This window comes from Eublepharis macularius, chromosome 18 (assembly GCF_028583425.1).
Source record: "Eublepharis macularius isolate TG4126 chromosome 18, MPM_Emac_v1.0, whole genome shotgun sequence".
Lineage (NCBI taxonomy): Eukaryota > Metazoa > Chordata > Lepidosauria > Squamata > Eublepharidae > Eublepharis > Eublepharis macularius.
In genome coordinates, this window is record NC_072807.1 from 12,294,530 (window position 1) to 12,316,328 (window position 21,799).

At 47.0% G+C, this 21,799-nt stretch overlaps 2 protein-coding genes across 2 annotated transcripts; both read right to left on the minus strand.

Moving 5' to 3' along the window:
* Positions 1-4,463: 4,463 nt before the first annotated feature.
* PDIA3 (protein disulfide isomerase family A member 3) lies at positions 4,464-17,843 on the minus strand. The gene is made up of 13 exons (XM_055002486.1): positions 17,550-17,843; positions 12,840-12,918; positions 11,887-12,004; positions 11,556-11,660; positions 11,052-11,181; positions 10,361-10,477; positions 10,146-10,271; positions 6,932-7,114; positions 6,591-6,699; positions 5,785-5,913; positions 5,478-5,557; positions 5,162-5,219; positions 4,464-4,850 (listed from the first exon to the last, which is right to left on the minus strand). The coding sequence occupies exons 1-13, from the start codon at positions 17,690-17,692 to the stop codon at positions 4,731-4,733; spliced, it is 1,497 nt and encodes a 498-aa protein (XP_054858461.1). The 5' UTR covers positions 17,693-17,843; the 3' UTR covers positions 4,464-4,730.
* A 1,940-nt stretch (positions 17,844-19,783) lies between these two features.
* LOC129345714 (zinc transporter ZIP1-like) lies at positions 19,784-21,574 on the minus strand. Its single transcript, XM_055002939.1, has 3 exons — positions 21,469-21,574; positions 21,244-21,374; positions 19,784-20,711 (listed from the first exon to the last, which is right to left on the minus strand). The coding sequence occupies exons 1-3, from the start codon at positions 21,572-21,574 to the stop codon at positions 20,076-20,078; spliced, it is 873 nt and encodes a 290-aa protein (XP_054858914.1). The 3' UTR covers positions 19,784-20,075.
* Between the last annotated feature and the right edge of the window lie 225 nt (positions 21,575-21,799).

The following is a 21,799-nucleotide window of genomic DNA, read 5'->3' on the forward strand; positions in this document are numbered from 1 at the left end:
TTCAGAACGTTTGGGGACTGCCTTTCTCCTTCACCCCTGCGGGCAAGGCTGGGGCCAGTGTTGTGCTGTGCTGGCTGTCTCCCTGCCCTCCCCTTCAGCAGGAGCAAAGGGGCCAAGGCCAGGATAGCTGGGCTTGGAGCACTGGCTGCTGGGATCCCAAAAAGGTCTCCAAAGACCACCAAGCCTATGGCCACACATGGGATGGTTAGAACCCTGCTGTATTTTAGAAGTGTCTGCCTCTGACTTATGTATATTCCACTTTTCTCCCCAACGGAGATCCAAAGCAATCTACAACACACACTATACAATATTTTTGACTTGGTGCTTATGGAAGAGGAGAACATGCCAAAATCAAACCCAGAGAGAAGGGATGCTGCTTGAGACTGACCGAGCCGGACGGGCTTTGCTCATGGAGGATGTCAGCAGTGTTCATGGGGAAACACTTGAATGCCATTAGAAGCAGTGGCTGGGGATGTTGCCTGGAGCTAAGAGATGCTTTTCCTATTGGCATTTGCTTCTACACCACCACAAGGAAGGCAAATTAGGGACTGCAGCAGCAAGGGGTGCGTGGCTGCCGACAGCAGAGGCTGGTAGGTGGAGGGCAGGGCAGAAAACAGTGAGCGGAACCACAGCTAACCAACCCCGATTTTGCCCCCATCTTTGTTCCTTGCAGCACTCAAGCACGCTCATCAGTTTCTTAATGGATAACATCTAAATGAACCGAAGAAGAGCCGTTTACCTTGGTTCATTAGGCTTGTGTGTTACTAGATTCTCTTAAGGGAAAAATGACGAGACTTCCACTACCCCATCCACACCCTTTAAAAAAAAATCTGAGTAGGCAGGTATGGAAATCTTCCCAACCCTTTCACTTCTCCAAACCTGCTTTCAGTGCAGACTTTCAAGAAAGATCTTATCAAAGCAGATTTGGGGGTGGGGGTGGGAATCAGTGAGCCAGGGAAAACCAAGGCCAAGGGGTGCACAATATGTAAACTTCTGAATATACCAGTACTAGGGGGCAACACCAGAGGGAAGCCTTGGCCTTTATGCCCTCTTTGTTGCCCTCCAGGGCAACTGGTTGGTTGTTGTGTGAAATAGAATGCTGGACAAGTGGACCACTAGCCCAGCAGGGCACTTCTTACGGCTTAGGTCATGCAGGGGGGTGGTGGTGGTGGTTCACAGAGCAAGAGCTGCATGTGGAAGCGACTTCAGACGGGGTTATAAAACCTCCTAAGTTGTCTGATTTATATAAGGGCTCCATAGAGCAAACCAAGAGGCAGAGACTCCTGCAGCCAAAGCAAGTAACCAGACTGTCACTTCTGGCAGACTTTGAAGAAGGGGTGGCGGGGGTGGCAGTGATGAGTGAGAGCTCCCAGGAGCAGGAATGAGTTTTGTAATTTGGTTTACCCTAACCTGCCCATGGCTCCAGTTTCAGCCTGCAAGGAGAATGGAAACAGCCCCAGAATCAGACTCGCTTGCAGGAGTTGTGAGCACAGGTCCCTCCCCTGGGTGGACTTCAAAGGACTCTCAGTCGTTGCCTTTGCGCTCACAGGAAGGAATTCCTACAAAAATCCTCTCTCCTTGAGGCATTACAGGAGTTGTAAAGCTGGAATCTGCATTTTATGATCTACAAGTTCACCTCTTTAAAGGTTCCTAGTAGCCCATGAAGTCCCTCTGCAGATTACTACCAGATGGGCTGGGCTATAGGAGCAGCAAGGACAGTGGCTTAGAGAAAGCCCAGAGGTCAAAGGAAGATTGCAAGGGGGCCCTTCCAGCCCCAAGAGCAGATCAATGACAGAAGGCTTGAAGACTAAGGAAAGGGCAGAGGTTTGTCAGGGTATCACAGAGCTTTTTGTTTCTCCTCCAAACGTTCACTGGCTTCAGAATGACTTCTGGGAATTAACAGCCATACTGACATAATTGTCCCAAATCTAGACAGCTCCCTTTTTCCAGACTAGAACCCGGCCCTCACACAGGAGCAGTCCTCTAACCACACACCCAATAGAGCAAGCTGGCGCAAGAGACAGCCAAGGGCATTCGGAGGCCTCCAACCCTACCCCAACCTGCTGTAGACCACAACCATGTAGAATAAGGCAGGGAAGGCCAGAAAGCCAAGGAACAGCCCCAAGGCCTCCGATTCAAGTCCTGCTTTAAGCATTCAGACCCCTAAAGACTGCCTCAGGCTGCTGTGGGGGTTGTTTGGTTACCTGCAGCCCAAGCATTGCAGCCTGTAGTGAACAGGCTGAGGAATCAAGAACCAAATGCTTGATCTATCATCAGAATAGGAAGATGCTGATCTCTTCTGGCCCCATGGGTTCAGCTGAACAGCCTTAATGGGGCAGGGGGAAATGATGCAACAGCTGGAAATGGCAGTGACTGTTGTGTGAAGGTCAAATGGTTAACAGCAGCAGTGGAGAGGGCACATACATCCAGGTGGGGGATCAGGTACCCTTGATGATATAGCAGATGGCTGAGGGTTAGAACCTAAAGGCTGGTAAGATGGAGAAATGGAGCCGAAGAAATGCTACTGTACTTCATAATTCCTATCCCTGGAATGAGAACAGAGATGAAGCTCTCAAGAAAGCCCAGCAGAGAGAAAGTGAAGGGCACTGGTCCCAAACAGACTGAGGCCCAGGGACCAGTGGCTAAGGTCACTGAAATGGGAAGTTCTTCTAGCTGCTCCTCTGAAATTGAAGCCATCATATGTGGAGGAAGATGCCAGTACCAATAGGACAAACCAACTCTAGCAGAACGGAACCTGGAGCAGCTGCGGGTATATGCTTTTCAAACTGTGCTGTGTTTTATGGCACCAGCAGTAGCCACCCCTCCTCCCTTAGGCCTCCAGGGCTGTTGCATTAAAAAAAAATCATAGCATAACAACAACCTACTGTTGTAACAATAACATGCAACAGATTCTCTCAATTCCTAGTTTTCATTTTAAAAAAGTAAGTCTCTAGCCCCTTTCCTTGCAGAGATATACAGAAAAAGACGTATCTCCACAACAGAAGGGGCGAGAGACTTCATTTTAATTTTTTAAAATGAAAACTGGGAATTCAGATAATCTGCTGCATGCATTGCTACAAAAGTAGGTTGATGTAACACCATGAAGATGGTGACTGAAAAAACCAAAACCAGGAAGGGGGAGGAGTGGTTTGACAATGATAAATGACTAGTCATGGAAAGTGGGTTGGAGGTAGGTGGGACAAACAAAACCAAACGAACCATTATGCATGAGGAAAAGCAATCGACCCAAAATCAGCTTCCAGAAAAAGATCGGAGTAAAAGTGGTCTGAACAAAACCCCAAAGAAACCAGAGAAGACTAATAATAATATTTGCTCTATATGCCGCCCTTCAGGACAACTTAACACCCACTCAGAGTGGTTTACAAAGTGCGTTGTTTTTATCCTCACAACAATCACCCTGAGAGAGCTGTGACTGACCCAAGATCACCCAGCTGGCTTCAAGCGGAGTGGGGAATCAAACCTGGTTCTCCAGATTAGCTCTTAACCATGACTCCAAACTAGCAAAAAAAAATGTGCAGAAACCAGGGATAAATCAAAGCACTAGGGAGCCAGAACTGAAAAGGGAAAAAACTGCGCTGAAAACTCAAGTCTCAGTTTAAGGACAAGCTACTTTGTTTTCTCTCTGTCATACACCCACACCCAATCATTTATGGACATATTATCTTCCTTGTTCTTTAAGGATAGAAAATTGCCTATTTTCCCCCTGGTTTTCATTGTTGGTAGCAGTTCAGCTGCAGTCACCAATTCCAGCTGAACTCCCTCCCTCTTTCATTGCAGCAAACGAATATCGCAGAGCATGACTTACATTTTAGTAGCCCTGGAAAGTTTAGGCCACATCAGATATTAGTCTTCCAAGTACCGCAAGGCTTCTCCTGTTTTCCCAAATGTATGGGCTGGTAGTAGCTTTGACTACTTGGCCATTTGCCACTGAAAGCACTGAGCCAGAAAGGAGCCATTTCCTATACAGAGCAACTGCGACCATTCAATGCAGGACTGACAGCATCCGAAAACTGCTTGATTTGACAGCAAAAGACTTCCCCCGTTCTTTGCCACTGACACGCAGCAAAAACCATCCCTCCCTCTTTCAACTCAAGAATTAGAGGCACCTTTTGCAGCAAAAGAAAATCAACTTTGTACCCAATGCCTCAAATTGTATCCAGTGCTTAGCTCTTTTATTTTGTTGTTTTTTTAAAAATCAAGCAAGTTACACAGGTGTTTAGTAACCAGGGCCCGTATTTCAGGAGCTATCAGAGCACAGAGCTGCATGCTACCTGATCATTTAAGCAAACATTCGAACCACCACCCCCCACCTAATGGGCAAACTTAAGCGGGAAGCTCCCAAGGACAGGCAATTGGGAGAGCTCCATGCCCCCTTCAGCATGCTGCTCTCCCCCACCACGCACACTATGGGGTCTCAACCACATTAGAAAGCACAACCAGACTTGGGATTGGGGGTAATTTATTGTTTCACTCCTCCAAATGTACAAAACATTAGAAAACAAGCCCGCCCCCACCCCCCAAACATCAACCAGTCCAGGGCATCCATGGCCAGTGCAGCTAAGAAAAGAGGGAGCAGAAAATTAAACAATGGCAGCAGTTGGGTCCCCTCTGAATGAAGTGGCTTCACCTTCCCACGGCTCCGGCTGCGCTATTTGTCTGCCCATGTTGGCTAACAGGCTACTCCACAAGCAAGGGGGTGCCAAGACCCCTCACAGATCTTCCTTGGGTACTTTCTTTTTCTTCTTGGGCTTTTCATCCTCCTGCAGGACAGGTGGGTATGTAGCCTCTCGCTTCAGGTAGCTGATGAAGTCACTCACTTCACGGCCCCCCTGCCAGGAAAACAGAAGTGGAGCAAGGCTAGCAAGTGAAGCCTCTCTTCCCCCATCATTTACACCATGCACAAATTTTATGTTATTGGGGGGTGGGGTAGCTCTCTCAGTGGAAAGGGGCTTGTATTCTTTTCCCTGAGGGCCTCAGGCATAAAGCTCCCTGAATGACCTTGTATATGTCACAATGTTTTTCAAGGACACTTTTCACCACAGGGCTATGGTGAGGATGGGGAGAAAACTACCTAGGCAGATCTGATTAACATAGGGGAAAAGGGCAGGAGAAAGGCCTGCAATAAGCATCGGTCACTTACCTCGTATTTCTTTGGGTTTTGCTTGCTGCCCGCAGGAGCAAAGTAAATAGTGGGGAAGCTACAAACAGAGAACACGTAAGTGTGCACAGCAACTGCCCCACAGACCCAATCCCACCATGGCCACCTCATGGCAGCTTTTCAAAAGAAGAATGCAAGCATTTGGCCCACAGCTGGGGAGACCCTCAGCCCAGGGGCCAATAGCCCAAAACAGCCTGCATGAATGCAGATGCTTCAGCTTGCTTGCAAAGGCCAACTCTGCCTGCAAGCAGAACAGGCAAGGGCAAGTCGACAATCATCGGCCGGAACTCAGCCTTACCCTCTGACTTCATAGGGCGAAGGCACATCATTGGCAGTGGCATCCATCTTTGCGATGATGATGTTGGGATCTTTGCTGAGCTGTTTAAAGGAGAAGGGAGTCAGCAAACAGACACACAACAAAGTCTGCTCTGACAAGATGGAGGGGCCACAGCCCAACTCTTCCTGACCCACCCCCACCCCCGACAAGAAAGCAACACATCCGTCTCCGCACCCAGAAAACATCGCCCAACAGACAGGCTCGCCTAGCATAAAATCCATTTTATCCCCCACCATCTGCCCTCTGGAAACCAGAACTTCAGACATACCTTTTCTGCTAATTCCTTGTACTTCGGTTCTAGGTTCTTACAGTGGCCACACCAGGGTGCATAGAATTCCACAAGCACATCTTTGCTATCATCATTTACAAGTTCATCGAAGTTCTCAGCCACAGCCACCTCGAGAGGGAACATACAGATTCAAATGAGTGCAAGTCCGAGGTCTAACGTCTTCCATCTGTGCTAGGGCGGGCAGGCCTGCTAGCCCCTAAATCGCTGGGCTTCTGGTAGTGCTGCTTGTCGTCAAACGTGGTTTTATTGCAGTAGCCTGTCTCCCCCTGTCAGTCATACGTGGACAGGCAGGACTGCTTTTTTCCCTGCATGCATGCACCTTCTCCAAAGGGAGAATCTCTGGTATATCAACCTACCAATTTAAAGCATGTTTCTAACACTCTTGAATGTTCAAGAACTACTGTGCCATTTTAAGCAGCACACAGGACAGCAGGCTTGGAAGTGAGCAGATATCCAGTCTCTTGCTTCCCCCCTTTTATCATGTGAGCCCTTTATCAGGTCACACAGGTGACCTCTGCAAGACAACCATTAAAGCATGCAAGATCAATACAGAAGTTACATAACTGTGTGCCACTTAGAATATTTGGGCAAACTGGTGGATTATCCTGGGATTTTTTTTTAATGCTACATGTATCAGCTCTGCCCACAAACCCTGATGTTCTACCAGGGGCCAGACAGTGCCCATCCTTCCCGGAACGAATGTTACCAGTACACCCTAGTTACAGGCTCCAATTTAGGGAAGCATGTTAATGGAGAGAAGAATGTGAACTAGCAACAGCTCCAACCTTCACAGGCCCGTCGTTACTTTCTGGGATGGGCTCTGACTTCAGGTATCTTTTCAGATTTCCATCAAAATAATCCTTGAGGAACCTCTCGAGAGCCTTTCCATCACGGCTGCAAACCAAACAAGAACTGTTTTAGTCACTCTGAACCCACTGACTGAGTAGGTTTTTTCCCCGATACTGCAGCCTACTGCTGTGCTTTTCGTGAAGTTTCAAGGACTATTAGTTTCAAATTGCATCCCACCTCCTCCGCTCAACTAAAAGCATTATACAAGCACGTACAACTGATGCTAATAAGATTAGAACACTGCTAAAAGGAAGAATAGACAGAAGGCTTCACTTACGAGAATTCTTCCTGCATGACGTATTTCTCCCCCTTGGCTGTCTTGATCGCAACAACAGGAACGTCACCGGTGGTGCTTTCCAACCCAAACTCTGAGAGTTCATGGCCAAAAGTCTTCTGACTAGCAACAGCAAAGTTGAGTGCATGCCCAGCATCCAAGAAACTTCGAGCCACCTTCATCACTCTGAGGAGGCAGAGAAGACCCACTTATCACTGCCTTTAGGCCAAAAAATGAGGGACTCACAGCATAAGGCAGCAGGTGGAACTCTGCCTCAGCAAGCTACAAGCAAAAACCAAGCGCCAGGCACAGAAGGCATTGTGGAAAATGAGATGGCTGATATAGGCCAGTGGTAGCAATTCCTGGCACTGGGGGGGGAGGGGGTTCAACCTCACTGTTTGAACTTATGCTCAACATTGCCCTTGCGCTTGTCATTTTTAGCAGATCAAGACTGTTGGGCACAACCTAGAGGAGCCTCAAACACAGCAGTGTCATAAAACATGATTTTGATCACATCTACTCCAGTTATACACATTTATGTTAAAAAAAAACTTTGTATGACTTAATGCAGTTCATTAGCAGGTTATGGGAAACTACAGATATTCTTTTATCTGTGACAACGAATTAGAAGTAGTTGGGAAAGACTGTTTATGAAACTCCAATGCATTTCATAGTGGACTAAGTATGATCTGATTTTAAATCATTCATAGTTATGATTGAGAAACGTTAAGAGATTTAATTTGTATTGCGTATATATATTTCTTACTATTTTATTTTACTAAACCTTTATATTATTCTTAATTATTAAAATAATCCCTAATCCTTTTAAAGAATAAAGATTTAAACTTCAAGAATGTATCTGTGTACCTTGATGGGAAACAAGCTCTTCATGGCCTTGGTCCATCTTATCTACGGGACTGCCTCTCTCCCTATATTCAACCATGGCAACTTTGCTCATCTTGACAGGGCCTTTTGCAAATACCACCCAGCACATGGGCAGAATCAACAGCTGCCCACACATAGGCATTCTCTATGGTGGCCCCCACTTTATGGAATATTGTTAGGAAAACTCCCACCCTCCTGGCCTTCCATAAACGATGCAGGGCTTTTTGCTCAGATGGGAGGGCTGTAACGTAAAGAAGCAGTCTTAAGAGATCCATCAATAAAGGGATACCGAAGGACCAGACTTCACTACTATTGCTATAAATATGAGCCTACTGGGTAGTTCCTAAGTTGTTTAATGTATCAATCATAGAATTTGCTTATGCTCTGTTTCAACATTGTTACATCTTTAAACCTTTTTAATATACATGCAATAAAATTGCATGTATATACCCATTACATGTATATTTGAAATGTCTCTGATATTGATTGTACTGACTCACACTGTGCAATCCACCTTGAGTCTCAGAAAGGTGGACTATAAATGACAAATAATTTGTATTGAGCTTTAATAATAGATCATTGTTTTCAGACCTTATCTTAAGCTCTGATGCTCCGATACAGATTTGGGAAATTAATTTTATGTACTGGACCGCTCTGCTCTAGTGAGATAAGGATAAATTAGTCCACCACAAGCAGCCAGGAACAGAGTCAAAAGAACCATGTCATTTGCACACTTAAAGCATGTTGCAAGAGGCAAGACAAGTTTTGGTGTAGAACATTTGCAGTGAGCACCACAAATGGGATTTCTGGTCTGATATCAATGAAAAGATTCTGGAGACTTCTGCCTGTGAGAGTTTGAGTTGGGGGGGGGGAGGTTGTGGGACAGAAGAGTGAGTGACGGCCAGTCATTGTTTACTAGCCAGGCAGCTCACAAGGGAGTGCATTTCAATGCAGCTTTTGTGTGGTTTTTGTAGTCACTTTGTTTCCATTTTAGTTGTTCTTGCACATTAACTTTTTTTAATGAGAAAAGCAAATGAAGTTAAAAAGAAAAAGAACTAGCAAGTCTCTCTGCCAGACACCATAAAGAAACAGTTATCTTATTTGTCCAGTCATCTAACTTCAGGCAGGGAGGGAAAATGCCACTGTGAGACTTCCAGCCTGAGGAAGTCCTGCCATGTATTTGCCAGGGAGGAGGAGCTAGCCATGTACAACGGTCTGAACAGAGTGTGGCTGGAGGTCAATAAACTGAAGCTAAAGAGGAGACTGAGGCACTTGTGACCAATGACATAGTTGGTTGGAGACTGTACTCCTCCGGGAACAGATTCACAGGTTAGATTTTATTGTTTATTTCATTTAATTTATACTCCACTTCTCTCCCCAATGGGGACCCAAAGCGGTGTACAACATTATTCCCTTCTCCATTTTATACCCCCAACAACCCTGTGAGGTTGGTTAACCTGCAAGTATGCGACCAGCCTGATGTCACTCAGCAAGCTTCCACAGTACAGTAGGGATCTGAACCTGGGTCTCCCGTGTCCCAGTCCAACATTTTAACCCACCACACCACAGTGACTGGGGGTGCTGCTGGACAATGGCTTATCAGAAGCTCAGGCCTCCTCCACAACATACATCACTACTGGTCAGCTTTGGCATCAGTCAAAAAGCAGACTGTGACCACGGGATCATATTCAGGATAAGATTACTGTGTTTTACATGAAAACTATCCTGAGATTTTGCTTAGTGCAAATGCAGTGGTTAGGCTGCTGTCAGGTTGGATGCAGGCATTTCATTATTGTTGTGCTAGAAGATCTGTATTGCCTGCCCACTTGTTTCCAGACACAATTCTTACCTTTTAGGTCCAGAGCTAAGAAAACTGAAATACCGCCTCCCCCTTCTCTACTCTCCAACCCGCCTGTTAGGATATTCCCGTCAAGAAGACCTGCCTGCGGAGGTGAGGGGCGTGGCACACAGTGGCAGGTTTTCTCAGTGGTGGAATCCTGCCTCCCAAATGATCACCTCGCACGCACTCTTTTTACTTAAGTTTTTATCTGAAGATTTTTACTTTAAAGAAGTTTTAAGGCTTCTGTTTTATAAACAGCATTTTACATACCCTGCTGAAACGGCATTTTATGCCGAATACTGTTTTTTATGTCTCTAGCAAGCCGAATTTTATGCCAAATACTGTTTTTTATGTTTCTAGCAAGCTCTTTGCTTGATCGTTCAACATTGATAATGTTCTAATTGATCGTTATGACTGTTATATATTTTTACCTCATAAGCCACCTCGATCAGGCCTCTAGAGAGCCACCATAATTTTGCTCAACAAACCAACCTATTGCGCCAGTAGTTTGAGCCCTTGGGATTCTTTTCATAGTCCACATCATAATAAGCCACCAGCAGATCCTTCCCTTGGATGAGTTCTTTGTTGTCTTCCGTCATATGTGGACAGATTCCGAAACTAGCAAACAGAAGACAGACACGTTAGTCTACAGATCCCACCTCTGAGGCAGAGGCATTGAAGGCTATGAGAGAAACTGCTTCACTCACATGTTATCCTGAATGAACTTCTTAACCTTGCCGGTGGTGATCTTATCCTCTGAGAATCGCACAGAACTTTCTTCAAACTTGTTTGCCAGGTGGAGGGGACGGAATAGAAAGATGCCCCTGTAGAGAGTTGACAATTGCAGCTTAGCAGTGGGCAGCATATACCCCTCTTCTATATTCAGCCCCTAAACTGTGCAGCTGGCTCCTTTGACACAAACTTCCAGGCCAATGAGCTAGCAGGTGTCTCAGCTCCTTAACCAATTCTCCAAGGAAAAGCTGACTCAAGTTCCAACTTGCATGCTCCCCGGAGGGCTTCCTGAAGGTGGAGACTGAACAAAAGGAACGCACTCAGCAGGGATTCAGTGTTGGGGAGGGGGGGAAATGAAGATTCCAGTTGCTAGTGCAGGAGATACAACCTGCTGTCTGGCAGAGACAAGAGCTGATAGTAAGGCTTGATTATACCTGATTGCCCAGTGCCCTTGGATCTCAGTCCAGCAAGAGTCACAGGAGTCCAAGGTGGAGGCAGGGCCTGGCACAACTACTTTCATGAAATGGCAACACAAGTGAGGAAGAGATATAGGCCAGTCCGTCCAAATGTCATACATTTCTGGTATTTTGTACTATAGTTTATACAGTTTTCTTTGCATTCCGTTAGAAAATCAGGAGAGCAGAGGCTGCCCACCGAACCACTTACTCGCCATCGGGCTCGTATTTCTTAATGAGATCTTCATCACTGGTGTGCCCGAAGCGATAATGGTCCCGCAACGTGCTTGCCGCCTTCATGAACTCTGAGTGTGCATCACCAAACATCTCCTTAAAAAATCCTATAGAACATAAAAACAGGATGTAGGATCCCAGTACCTTAATACAAATAATGTAATGATTAAATGTACATGCACAAAATAGTTCATTTGTTCCATTCAGTATCTCAGCAGGTCTGTTCTCTAAAATCCACCCAAGGAACATACCCAGCTCCAGGCCTATTGCACCTGTAGGTGGGGAAGAGCTTCAGTCATTCATAGCAACACCACTGCAGTGTCCTCACCTGAGAGTCAACAAGTTGACAGACTGCAAACCCTCTAACTGAAACGGAAGAGTGTACCTACGAATCATGCTGCCTGCTGCAAGCTCTAAAGAGGCTCCCCTTCCTTCTCCATATAGCAAAAGCTCAAAAGGGTTAGTTCTCCAAATGACTTACCCACCACAGCAGCATCCTTTTCACTGATAAATTTCTCAAAGTTTTCAGCACGGAGAGCAACTGAGGCTGGGCCTGCCTGTTTCTTCAGATGGGTTACAATTCCATCTTGGAAAAAAGTTTGGCACAATTAGAGACTGACTCCTAAACCAAGAGACGTACACTACACAAACAGTAGCTTTTACAAGGAACTGCACGTAAATTATCCAGAGTCTTTAAACATGATCCTTGCAGGCCTCCTGTAACACTGCAATAGGACAGCTTAAATCTCGTGCCTCTGGTCAGCTCCCCCACAATAAACCAAATGCTGCTGCAGGAACAGATTCCGGCCTACCAGCTGTTCTTGGACCATCGTAGGTACCCGACTCTTCCCCATTCCTGAAGATCTTGAGAGTTGGGTAGCCGCTCACGCCATACTTGTTACAAGTGTTAGAGTTTGCTGTACAGTCAACCTGAGGAAGGAAATGTGCAAGTTTGTAGTCCTCATCTTGACACATGCTAAGGAGCTTCCTCCGTAACACACACAGGCAAAGCATTTTTTGCAAAAAAGAACATCCCTAAAACGTCGCAGAGCCTGGTTGCGATTAAGCCGTCTCAGAGGACCAAAGAGGTCTGGACCCCTTACTGAGGGGCCTAGCCATGAAAGATAAAATAAATAAAAGTAATGACACATGGTGGGCATAAAAAGTTGTGAAGCTCATCAAACACAAAGACATTCATAAGAATATAAATTGGAGGCCAAATGGCTCTCCTGTGCCAGCCTCTGATTGGCCCTGGCTGTAACCAAGTGTACTCAACAGCGCCGCCCACACATTGGGCCCATTCAGGGTAGACATACCAAAGGAATATGAGCCCTACAGTAGTGTGCACCCACTTGTTTCCCACTGAATACACAAGATCCATGAAGCAACTAAGGAACTAACTCCTCACTCCACTATCTGTATTTAGACAATAGAAAAACTAAGATGCAACAATAGAAAAACTAGCTGATTGTTCTGTTGCCTTAACCATGCATGTGTTGTTTAGTTCTCATCCCCTAGTCTACAATTCCAGCCCAAATGCATTATTTTGTCTTACTAGGAATCTTTGCTGCTGGATTCAAATGATATGATTTGTAATCCTCTCACTGAATTTTTCTTTTAATCATGTTTGTGATCAGCCTTGAGTTCCAATGAGAAAGACAGACTATAAATGATTATTTATTATTTTAAATCTTCCTCGCATGCAAGCATTCAGATAACCACATTTATTCTGGAAGCTCTAACAGAAAAAGCAATGGCCACAAACCTTCACCAGTGGAACGATTCCTTTAAGCCTCGTGGCAGCTGACTCATACTCCGGGGCAAGCCGTTTGCAGTGTCCACACCTACAAAACAGTTTGTTAAAACATTGTTATGCTGTTTGCTCCCTTCTCCAAAATTGCTGGCCCCCCGAGATTTTCCTGCATGGAACATGGTTTGGACAGAGGCCACCTGCCTTTTCCTATCTCTAGTTAAGGAAGAAGTATAAATAGTGCATAGCATTAGTGACACATTATTCCCAAGTAATGCAGTAAATGGGAACACTGCATATTGTCTTTTCCAATGAAAGAAAGCCCATCCAATCTCTACCCCATTCATTCTGAAAGCTGACTTAGCAACACTTAAACTAGTCAACCTGAAGACACAGTTCTAATTAACTTCATGCGGGCTGAGTGGGTCAAGATCATTGTTTTTTAAAATTGTTTTTTCTTTAAAAGTTTTTTTTGATCAAAGATCAATCTAAGGATACATTACGGCACAAAGCTATCTCCTCCCAGAAGATACTATCAGAGATGGCTGTTTGGAAATTCTTAGATCTGGACAAAGAGAAGAAGTCTGCAGATGATGAGAGAAGGGAGGGAGGGGCAATAGAAGAAAAAGTGAAGCTTTTTGAGCAGTGTATTGCAGTATAAGTCTTGAGGCCTGAGTGCAGTCTTCACTGATTTTAGATCTACCATATCATTCTATTAGGAGGGAAGAGCCTATAATGGCAGCAAGCTGTAAAAAAGACCCAGTTGTTCCAATGATGCTCCCCTATCGGTGTGCAGGACAGCATGCGTGCAAAATGCACAACTACAACATGGGCTCCTTGAACAAAAATAATATATCTCAGTAAGTGTTCTCTCTCAAGAGGAAACTGCATTGAACTTAAAAAATGATGAAAGTAACAGAGTACATGTTGCAGGAAAATTGCTGGACAAATTATATGGAAGAAAAATTGAGCAGTGTGCAAAAGGTCTAGAAGGTAAACTAACCCGAGGCTTAATGGGTGGAGAAACATCCACAATCAATCTGTTGTGTGTGCGTGTGTAACAGCGGAAGGGAATGTCTTCCTTACTGCAACAACTGATACATCAGAAAATGCATACACAACAGAACACTTACAAGTAGCAGTACAAGCTATAATTAGTTGAAAAGAAATCAAATGTACAGTTGCAGCTTGATAACAATGCTGCAAGTGTATCTAAGTTGGAAGACATTTAGAACAGAGTGAAGAGATTTCCAGACCAACACATAGTTGCAGTGCTCATCCGATGCACCTTCCATGTTCCAGAAATAAAGGATAATGTTGTTCAAATCGCAAAATACTTCTCAACATCCACTTTGCAGCAACTGCCTCTCATAAAGCATGCAACGGAACACACCAGTGGACTGTTTTAAGCACTATATTGTCCTAATCTCATGAGCTTTGTAAATAAAATCCCAATCAGCCAGCACTTTCACAGCTAGAAATTTCAACATGGGGATGAAGAGAACTGCTGAACATATAGAGGACCCTAAAGCCAATTTCTGTAGCCATGAAGGAAACAGATGATGAAGCAGATGATGGCTCAGAGGGAAAAAAGTCCCGAGAACCATTTCGCCCCAATTTTCCAACAGAAAAAAATTGGGGATCATTGAAAAAACCTGAAACAGTTTCTTTTAAAATGAGTGAGTACTTGATACAACATATGTACAGTGTTAAAAAGACTTCACACTTTCAATGTTTCCCCATGAAAAAATTGGGAAATTTTTGGGAAAAACTGAAAAATCTCCAGGGATATATTTTTTGCAATGAATAAAATGAAAGAAATTTTGACTCAAAATGTATTGTGTGAAAAAAATTATGAAAGACAACCTACAGCATTACATATAAAGTATTTTCAAGAATTTTTTTGAAAAATATTAATCATTCTGGCAACAATATGCTGTAAAATGTTTAACATGACATTAATTACTTTCAATGATATGATAACAGTCAAAGATCCTGGTAATCCTACAGACTGAAACTGAACAATTGTGCTTCTGTATAAATAATACTCGGACTACTATCAACTTTTACTTTTTGCTATTCCTTACACCTGCAGCTCTTCCTAAGCACTGTTCCCCAACAGGCTACTTGCCCCACGTTCCAGAAAAGTGAACAAGGCCAACAAGGCTTGTGGATAGCAGATGAACCCCTTGAAACAGGCAGCCACCACTGCAGGTACTGGAGAATACTAAAGCTGTGAGCCTCCCTGAGCTGTGTGCCTCATGTATTCTGTTATGTGCCAACCATCGAGTTGGCTCCGACCTATGGCAACCCTATGAAGCCCTCCAGAACATCCTATCATTAACAGTCTTGATCAGATCCTGCAAACTGGAGAATGTGGATTCTTTTACAGAGCCAAGCCTTCTTGTTTTAAGTCTTCCTCTTTTCCTACTGCCTTCCAATTTTCCTAGCATTATTGACTTTTCCAGGGAGTCTTGTCTTCTCATGATGCGACCAAAGTACAATAGCCTCAGTTTTGTCATTTTAGCTTCTAGGGAGAATTCAGGTTTAGTGTGCCTCATGATAGTGAAGGAAGTAAAGAGCCCATTTGCTTCAATATCCCCCTCCCTTCACAATCACTGCACTCTCAATTCAACACCCAGGCAGCAGGCTACAGAAAAGTGAGCAAAACCTCCACCAACACCACGGAACATGGGAAGATGGCCACAGGCACGTGGTGATGGTTCTCTTTTATCTACAGCTAGCCTGCTCTCTTCTGGGAGCCTTGGCATCCTCCCTCGCTTGCCTAAGCTTTTATTACCTCAAGCTGGGCAGAGAGTAAGAAGACAGAAAAGAAAATCCCTCCCCTGACTCCAGACACACAAGGACCTGCTAAGGTTCTACACATTTGCTCAGAAATAATCCAGTAATTAAAAAAATTCTGTATTTAACAACTGTATCTTGTGTGTGTGGTAGGGTGACACACAGTACTCATGCCGCTCTTTTGGTTGCTGGTAATTATGAACTCATCTCAGCAAACTGGAAAAATTTAGATATATGTGCTACGGTGTAGAAACATCTTTTTTGGACTAACTCACTTCACTTCAAATAGAGAAACATTTTGGGACCACCCAAAAAGCAGGAAAGCTTATTTTTCCCTTCCAGATAATGAAGAGGAAACTGAAGCTGACCCAGGAAGCCACAGAAGCAGACAGTTTAAATTTATCTTACTGGTATATATTTTTCTTTTAAAATCTGTTTTAGTATTTTAAACTATTTTTTACAAAAACAAACCTTATTTTTTAAAATTGGAATGTTTAAAGTCAAAAACACCTGCTCAGAGCTGCTGTGGCACAGTGGTTGGGTTGTGAATCAAGTCTGCTGGTTCGAATCCCACTACTTCCATGAGCTTAGCAGGTGGCCTTGGGAAAACCATTCCTCTCATCTCCCCAGCTGTATTGTGGGGATAATAACATTGACTATGTTCACTGTTCTGAGTGGGCACTGGTCTATCCAGAACAGCAGTATATAAGTACACTGCTGTTATTATCATGCATTTCTTTTATTAAAATGTTTGCTGTTGAAAAAAATCCAGTATATTTCAGCTAAACAAATTAAAACAAGGTCTGTGTAGTAATGACTAGTTTCTTCCTAAGGGTTGGCAAAAAAATCCTTCAGAGGACTGACCTGTTGAAATGAGATAACCATGAAATCATTGGGAGGCAAGCTGTTTTTAATTACTTTTGTTACATTTATCAACTAATTACTCATCTTTTGATGTAGCAGTAAAACAGATGCAAACAACCCAGTAGAAAAGAGCAAGAGTCCAGTAGCACCTATAAGACTAACAAAATTTGTAGTAGGGTATGAGTGATCATGAGGCACAGCTCACTTCTTCAGATAACTGTGACTCATGAAAGCTCATACCCTACCACAAATTTTCTTGTCTTATAGGTACTACTGGACTCTTGCTCTTTTCTACTACTGCAGACAAACGCAGCTACCCATCGTAGTCCAGTGTTGGAAAAGGTATTATACAGTATCTTCAAAAACGAATTCATCTGAGTTGTGAAAAATATTTACTAACGACAAAAAATATATAGAAAACGATAATTAAAGCTGAGTCTTCTGAGCTAAGGATCCGAATTGTGCATACAAACCACTTCCAGTGGAGGAATCGTTCTACCACTGCTTCTATGAAGAAAGCATATCGATTTAATGTGACTCCTCCCGAAGGGAGCCAATCACAGGCAGCAACGAGACCACGCAGCAGCCAATCGGGAGCAGACACGGCAACAAGGCCCCGCCCATCACGGGCGACTGCCCCGAGGCATGCTGGGGGGTGTAGTTCGAAAGGCCCGGCCGAGGAACACAGACTCCCCCTGCTCATCAGGCGGGGGCACCTCCTTGTCTCCCGGCCGCCCACGACCCTTTCAGTCTCCGCAGGCCCCAGGCCCGCTCGCCCCGTCCCTCCCGCACTGCAGCCGAGCAGCGTCCCCCGCGAGTTTCCTCACGGGCGAAGGAGCGTTAACAGTTGCGGCGCCCTTCTCACCCTCCCCAGCCGCGCCCTCGAATGGTCTCCCTCCCCGGCTCGCGCTTTCTCCCCTCAGAGGCAGACCCCAGAGCGGGGCCGGTGGGGGACCCCAGAGCGGGGCCAAGCAACCAAGAGCGCCTCCCCGGCCAGGCTCCCCCTCACTTCGCCGGCAGGCCCCCCAGCGCTCCCCGCTCGCCCCGAGCTGAACCCACCAAGGCGCGTAGAACTCGACCAGGGCGATGTTCCGGTCAGCCAGGCCGCTGTCGAAGTCATCATCGCTCAGCTCCAGCACGTCGGAGGCGCGGCCGGGCCGCGGGACGAGGGCCAGCAGCAAGGCGAGGAGCAGCGTCTCCATGAGGCCCGGCTGAGGGAGGCGGCGGCGGCGGCGAGGAGGCAGAGGAGGCGCGGGAGGCCCGGCGGCGGCGGCGGCTTTCTCTTTCCCTCGCTCGCCCCTCCGCGGGAAGCTAAAGAGGAGCCGGAAGTCCCGCCCCCCACGAGACAGGCCCGCTCGGCAGTGTGGCAGGCGCTCGTTGGTCCACGAGAAAGGACGGAGACCAATAGGGAAGGCAGCTGCAGGCAAAAAGGGGCGGGGCCGGCTTCGGGCCGCCTCCTTCTCTGGTCGCCATGGCGATGGCTCGGCTTCGCGAGGGGCGCTGGAGAGGCAGGCGGCGCCGCGGGTCGAAATTGAGCAACCCGCCGGAGGGCGCCGCACCGTCCCAGCCCTGCCTTCAGCGCCTGTCAAACCGCGACCCTTTGGACTGCCAGGCGCTTCTCTGCCTGGCCTGGCGGCCAGCCCACCCCGAATTGGCTCGTGTTAATGGGAGCCCTTGACCAGAGATAGATCCAGAGGAGTTAGCCCTGTTAGTCTAGCTGCGAAATACCAGAGACAGACAATGACTGGAACATTTGAAGGGGGTGGGTGGGCAGAAAGATACGCCTTCCTGACTTGTTACTGCTTTTCCATCAAATGCATCATTTTCACTTATTATTGTGCTATTTGATGAAATCGTAGACATAACTTAAACTTCGCTATGCAAAATACAGTCAGTTCATACCCTACCAGGAATAAATTTTGAATGACTCACGTTCTAGCTGTGGCTGAAGAAATGAGCTGTGGCTCACCAGAGCTTGTACTCTACCCCTGGACTCTTGCTCTTTTCTACTGCTACTGACACACACAGCTACCTGTCTTGATCTAATTCAATACTAAAGATAAAGATGCAAGCTGCTGCAGCCTATGCTACCTTACTAACAGGGTAATCCTATGCAATCAAGACCATTGAAATCAACTGTCTTAAACTGGAGTAACTCTGTTCAGGGGTTCGCTGTAAATCTGTTGTAGTTTTTGTTATCTCACAGGGAAAATGATGCAATTAGAAAACACACTTCATAGTAAAGTAGGTTCAGGTGGGTGTTGTGTTGGCATGCAGGCAAAGAGCAACATTTGAGTCTAACAACTTAAAAACCAACAAGATTTATAGAGTTTAAAATTTTGAAAATTAAAGCTCCCTTCATCAGAGAGTAGTATGTCATTTGGACAGTAATCATCTCATATAGTCATAATAGGGCCAGCAGCCTTTGTGGATATTTCCTAAACTTTGTAATACTGAAAACTGAACAGTTCATTTGTGTGTCATGCACATATTGTGGTTCAATTCAGTCATATTTGATAAGCTTGAAAATATATAGGTACATAGTACACACAAATTATCTAATACTGTGAAGTGTCATAAAAAATCTTTATACTACAAGTTCTGGGTGAGTAAGAATGAAATAGGAGTGAAATACTCATTCCAAAATGGGGGGAAGTGTAGGCTTTTCTAAGTGCTCCCCATATTTTCCATTTTTCCTGTTTTTTTTTTAATCTTTCAAACAAATATCCCACCCACCCCCAATCTTTCCCCTGACTTTATCAGCAACCTAAAAAGGATGTTTCAAGTTCTGCTGGAAAGCACCATGGAACAAAATTTTCCCCTACAGAGATCTGAGAGAGGAGACGGAATTGAGCATGACTTAGTTTAAATGTGAGATGTTATAGCACCCTCTGCTCTTGGACCAGAAACTGTTTAAATATCCAGCAGATCTCACACAACTTCACTTCTGGGCCTTGAGAGAGGAGGTTAGCATTCTCCCTACAATCTATGATGTGTCTCCTGGCTGCAATCAGGCATTTGTGGTGAAGACACGTCAGTGACAAATCCTTTCCAGCAGGGAGCACTGCAGCTCCATGTAGAGCTGGAGCTTTGCCGATGGAAGCAGGGCTGTGGGCTTGTCCATTTAATGCAGAGGGAGGGAGAGAAGGAACAGCAAGCAAAACTACTCCTTGCCATCTCGCCAACTGAAAGTTGTGGCAGGGATAAAAGGCAAACTGGATGCAAAAACTCCAGTCCCCAGTCTCTTACGAAGCAGCAGCGTTGTTTTAATAAAAAACGTTTAAGGGCACAATAGTTACAGTTCCTCACCGTCACTAATAAGTTACTACCTGTCCTGAATTTAACTTAGCCCACCTCTAAAGGCTGTAGTGGGGCGAGTGGCTGTCCCACCCAAGGTTCCAAACTGCTAGGTGAGTCTGGAGCCAGGCTGAAGTTTCACAAATGAAGGAAGCTGTGGGCATAAATACAGTAATTTTAAAAAGATGTCTTTGGATCAAGGCTGTTAGATTAAACACCTATGGGCAAATAAAATACAGGAAGTCCATTTTAAAAAAAACCCAACCAGCCCAGAGGTTCTAGGCCACCTCAGCCCAGGAGGCGGAGACCAGCCATGCCAGAGAAGCCCAAGAGCACCGTGAGGACTTTGGGCAGGCGGCTGTCTGAAGAACTCAGTTCCTGGGGCAAGATCTCCAGGAAGGTGATGTACATGAAAGTGCCCGCTGCCACACCTTCCAGTATACTCCGAGTGGTGGTACTGCCCATGCCAGAGCTGTGTGTCACGGCCATGCCCAGACCAACCCCCAGTGGAGACATGAGCACGAAGGTGCCCAGAGCGGCAGCCAGCCACAGCAAGGGGAGACGGCTCTGCAGCAACAGGAGACCCAAGCTGGCCGCAACGATGCTCTTGTGCAGTAGGATGGCCCCGGCAAGCTGCAGCACTTTGCTCTCCGAATCTTGCAGGCCCACCGCCAGGCCTTCAAACACAGAGTGCAACGAGAGGGCCAGCATCAGCACCAGGTACCGGAAGGATGACCGAGAAGGGCGCTGGGATGCCTGCTGCTCAAGGCCAGCCTCTTCGCTGTGGTGCTGAGCAGGGCAGGCCGAGAGCAGGGGCGTCGCTTCATCCCCCTGTGGCTCGCTGCAGTCCAAGGCCACATGCTCTATCACCAGCACCAGCAAGAAGCCCAGAGCCAGGATCAGCTCTGGCATGGGGAAGTCCAGCTGCAGGCAGAGAGAAAGCAGGGAGGGGTTGGCTGGCCTTGGAACCCAATGGCTGCTGTACCTTTTAGGCTACAGGCCCTTCCTTCCCTCAAGCACCCCCATCCCAAGAGAAATGCCTCATCCCAGCCCCTTGGCCGCGCTGCATTCCTTTCAGAGAATCAACTCTTTGAGAGATTAGGCAGACGCCCTGAAGCCAAAACCAGGGAAACTAAACTCCCGGGCTCGGCCAGAATGACCTTGCTGTCCCGATCACCTGCTCCTGCAGCTGGATGCTCTACAACTTAGCAGCCGCAGAGAGCTAGAATACACACACCCCGCAGGAGCTGGGGCCGCCTCCCCTGCTGCCCCCGCCCCATCAGCGGCATCCAACTACTGAATATGCTGGTTAAGCCACAAACTTGCGGGGACAAAGGCCCTCGCCGAGCCTCCCAGCGAACCGGGGCTTTGCTTCCAGGCTCCGAGCTGCAGAGCCGACCCCGAGAGGCCCCGCTTTGGAAAGCCAATCCCGCCCCGCGCGCCCCGCGCCCGGTACCGAAAAGCTCTGCCGGCTCAGCTCCTCTCGCAGGTGCTCCAGCGAGTCGGGCACGACGTCCAGCAAGCAGGTGGCCAGGAAGACGCCGCCAGCCGCGCCGCTCAGGAGGCTCCGCCAGCGGGGGCCACACCCTGCGGGAGGGGAAGGGAGCAAGCCGGAGGGTCACTGCCGCGCCGCTGGGCACGCCCGCCCCAGCCAGCCCGCCCCAGCCAGCCCGCCACTCACCCGGCCCGCCGACTCGCCGCAGCACCGCCGGGAGGAGCGCGCAGAGCAGAGGCAGCAGCCCCAGCGCCACGAGGGCGCCCAGCTTCAGCGCCAGCAGCGACCACATGGCCCCGACTCGGCGCCCGCCCGCCCGCCGCCCATTTAAACCTTCGCTCCGCGTGACGCGCGCGGCCCCGCTCCGCTCCCATTGGCCCCGGCTGTGCCCCGCCCCGTCGGCGGCCGGCGGTCGTCTGAACGCGGGGCTTGCGGATCAATGGGAAGCCGCGTTGGGACAAGTGGCTTGGGGGTCGCTGCGGCCCTGATGCGTCTTGGAAGTGAGGGACTTTGCGCT

What these genes read in the sequence shown, in the direction of transcription:
- PDIA3 (XM_055002486.1), bottom strand. Translation starts at nt 17,692, where the DNA reads ATGGAGACGCTGCTCCTCGCCTTGCTGCTGGCCCTCGTCCCGCGGCCC. An exon ending in GAATCGTTCCACTGGTGAAG is followed by an intron (nt 12,005 to 12,839) that starts GTTTGTGGCCAT and finishes TTCCTTCCTCAG; the next exon opens with GTTGACTGTACAGCAAACTC. An exon ending in AAAGGATGCTGCTGTGGTGG is followed by an intron (nt 11,182 to 11,555) that starts GTAAGTCATTTG and finishes TATGTTCTATAG; the next exon opens with GATTTTTTAAGGAGATGTTT.
- LOC129345714 (XM_055002939.1), bottom strand. Translation starts at nt 21,574, where the DNA reads ATGTGGTCGCTGCTGGCGCTGAAGCTGGGCGCCCTCGTGGCGCTGGGG. An exon ending in GCGGCGAGTCGGCGGGCCGG is followed by an intron (nt 21,375 to 21,468) that starts GTGAGTGGCGGG and finishes CCCCTCCCGCAG; the next exon opens with GGTGTGGCCCCCGCTGGCGG. An exon ending in TGAGCCGGCAGAGCTTTTCG is followed by an intron (nt 20,712 to 21,243) that starts GTACCGGGCGCG and finishes CTCTGCCTGCAG; the next exon opens with CTGGACTTCCCCATGCCAGA.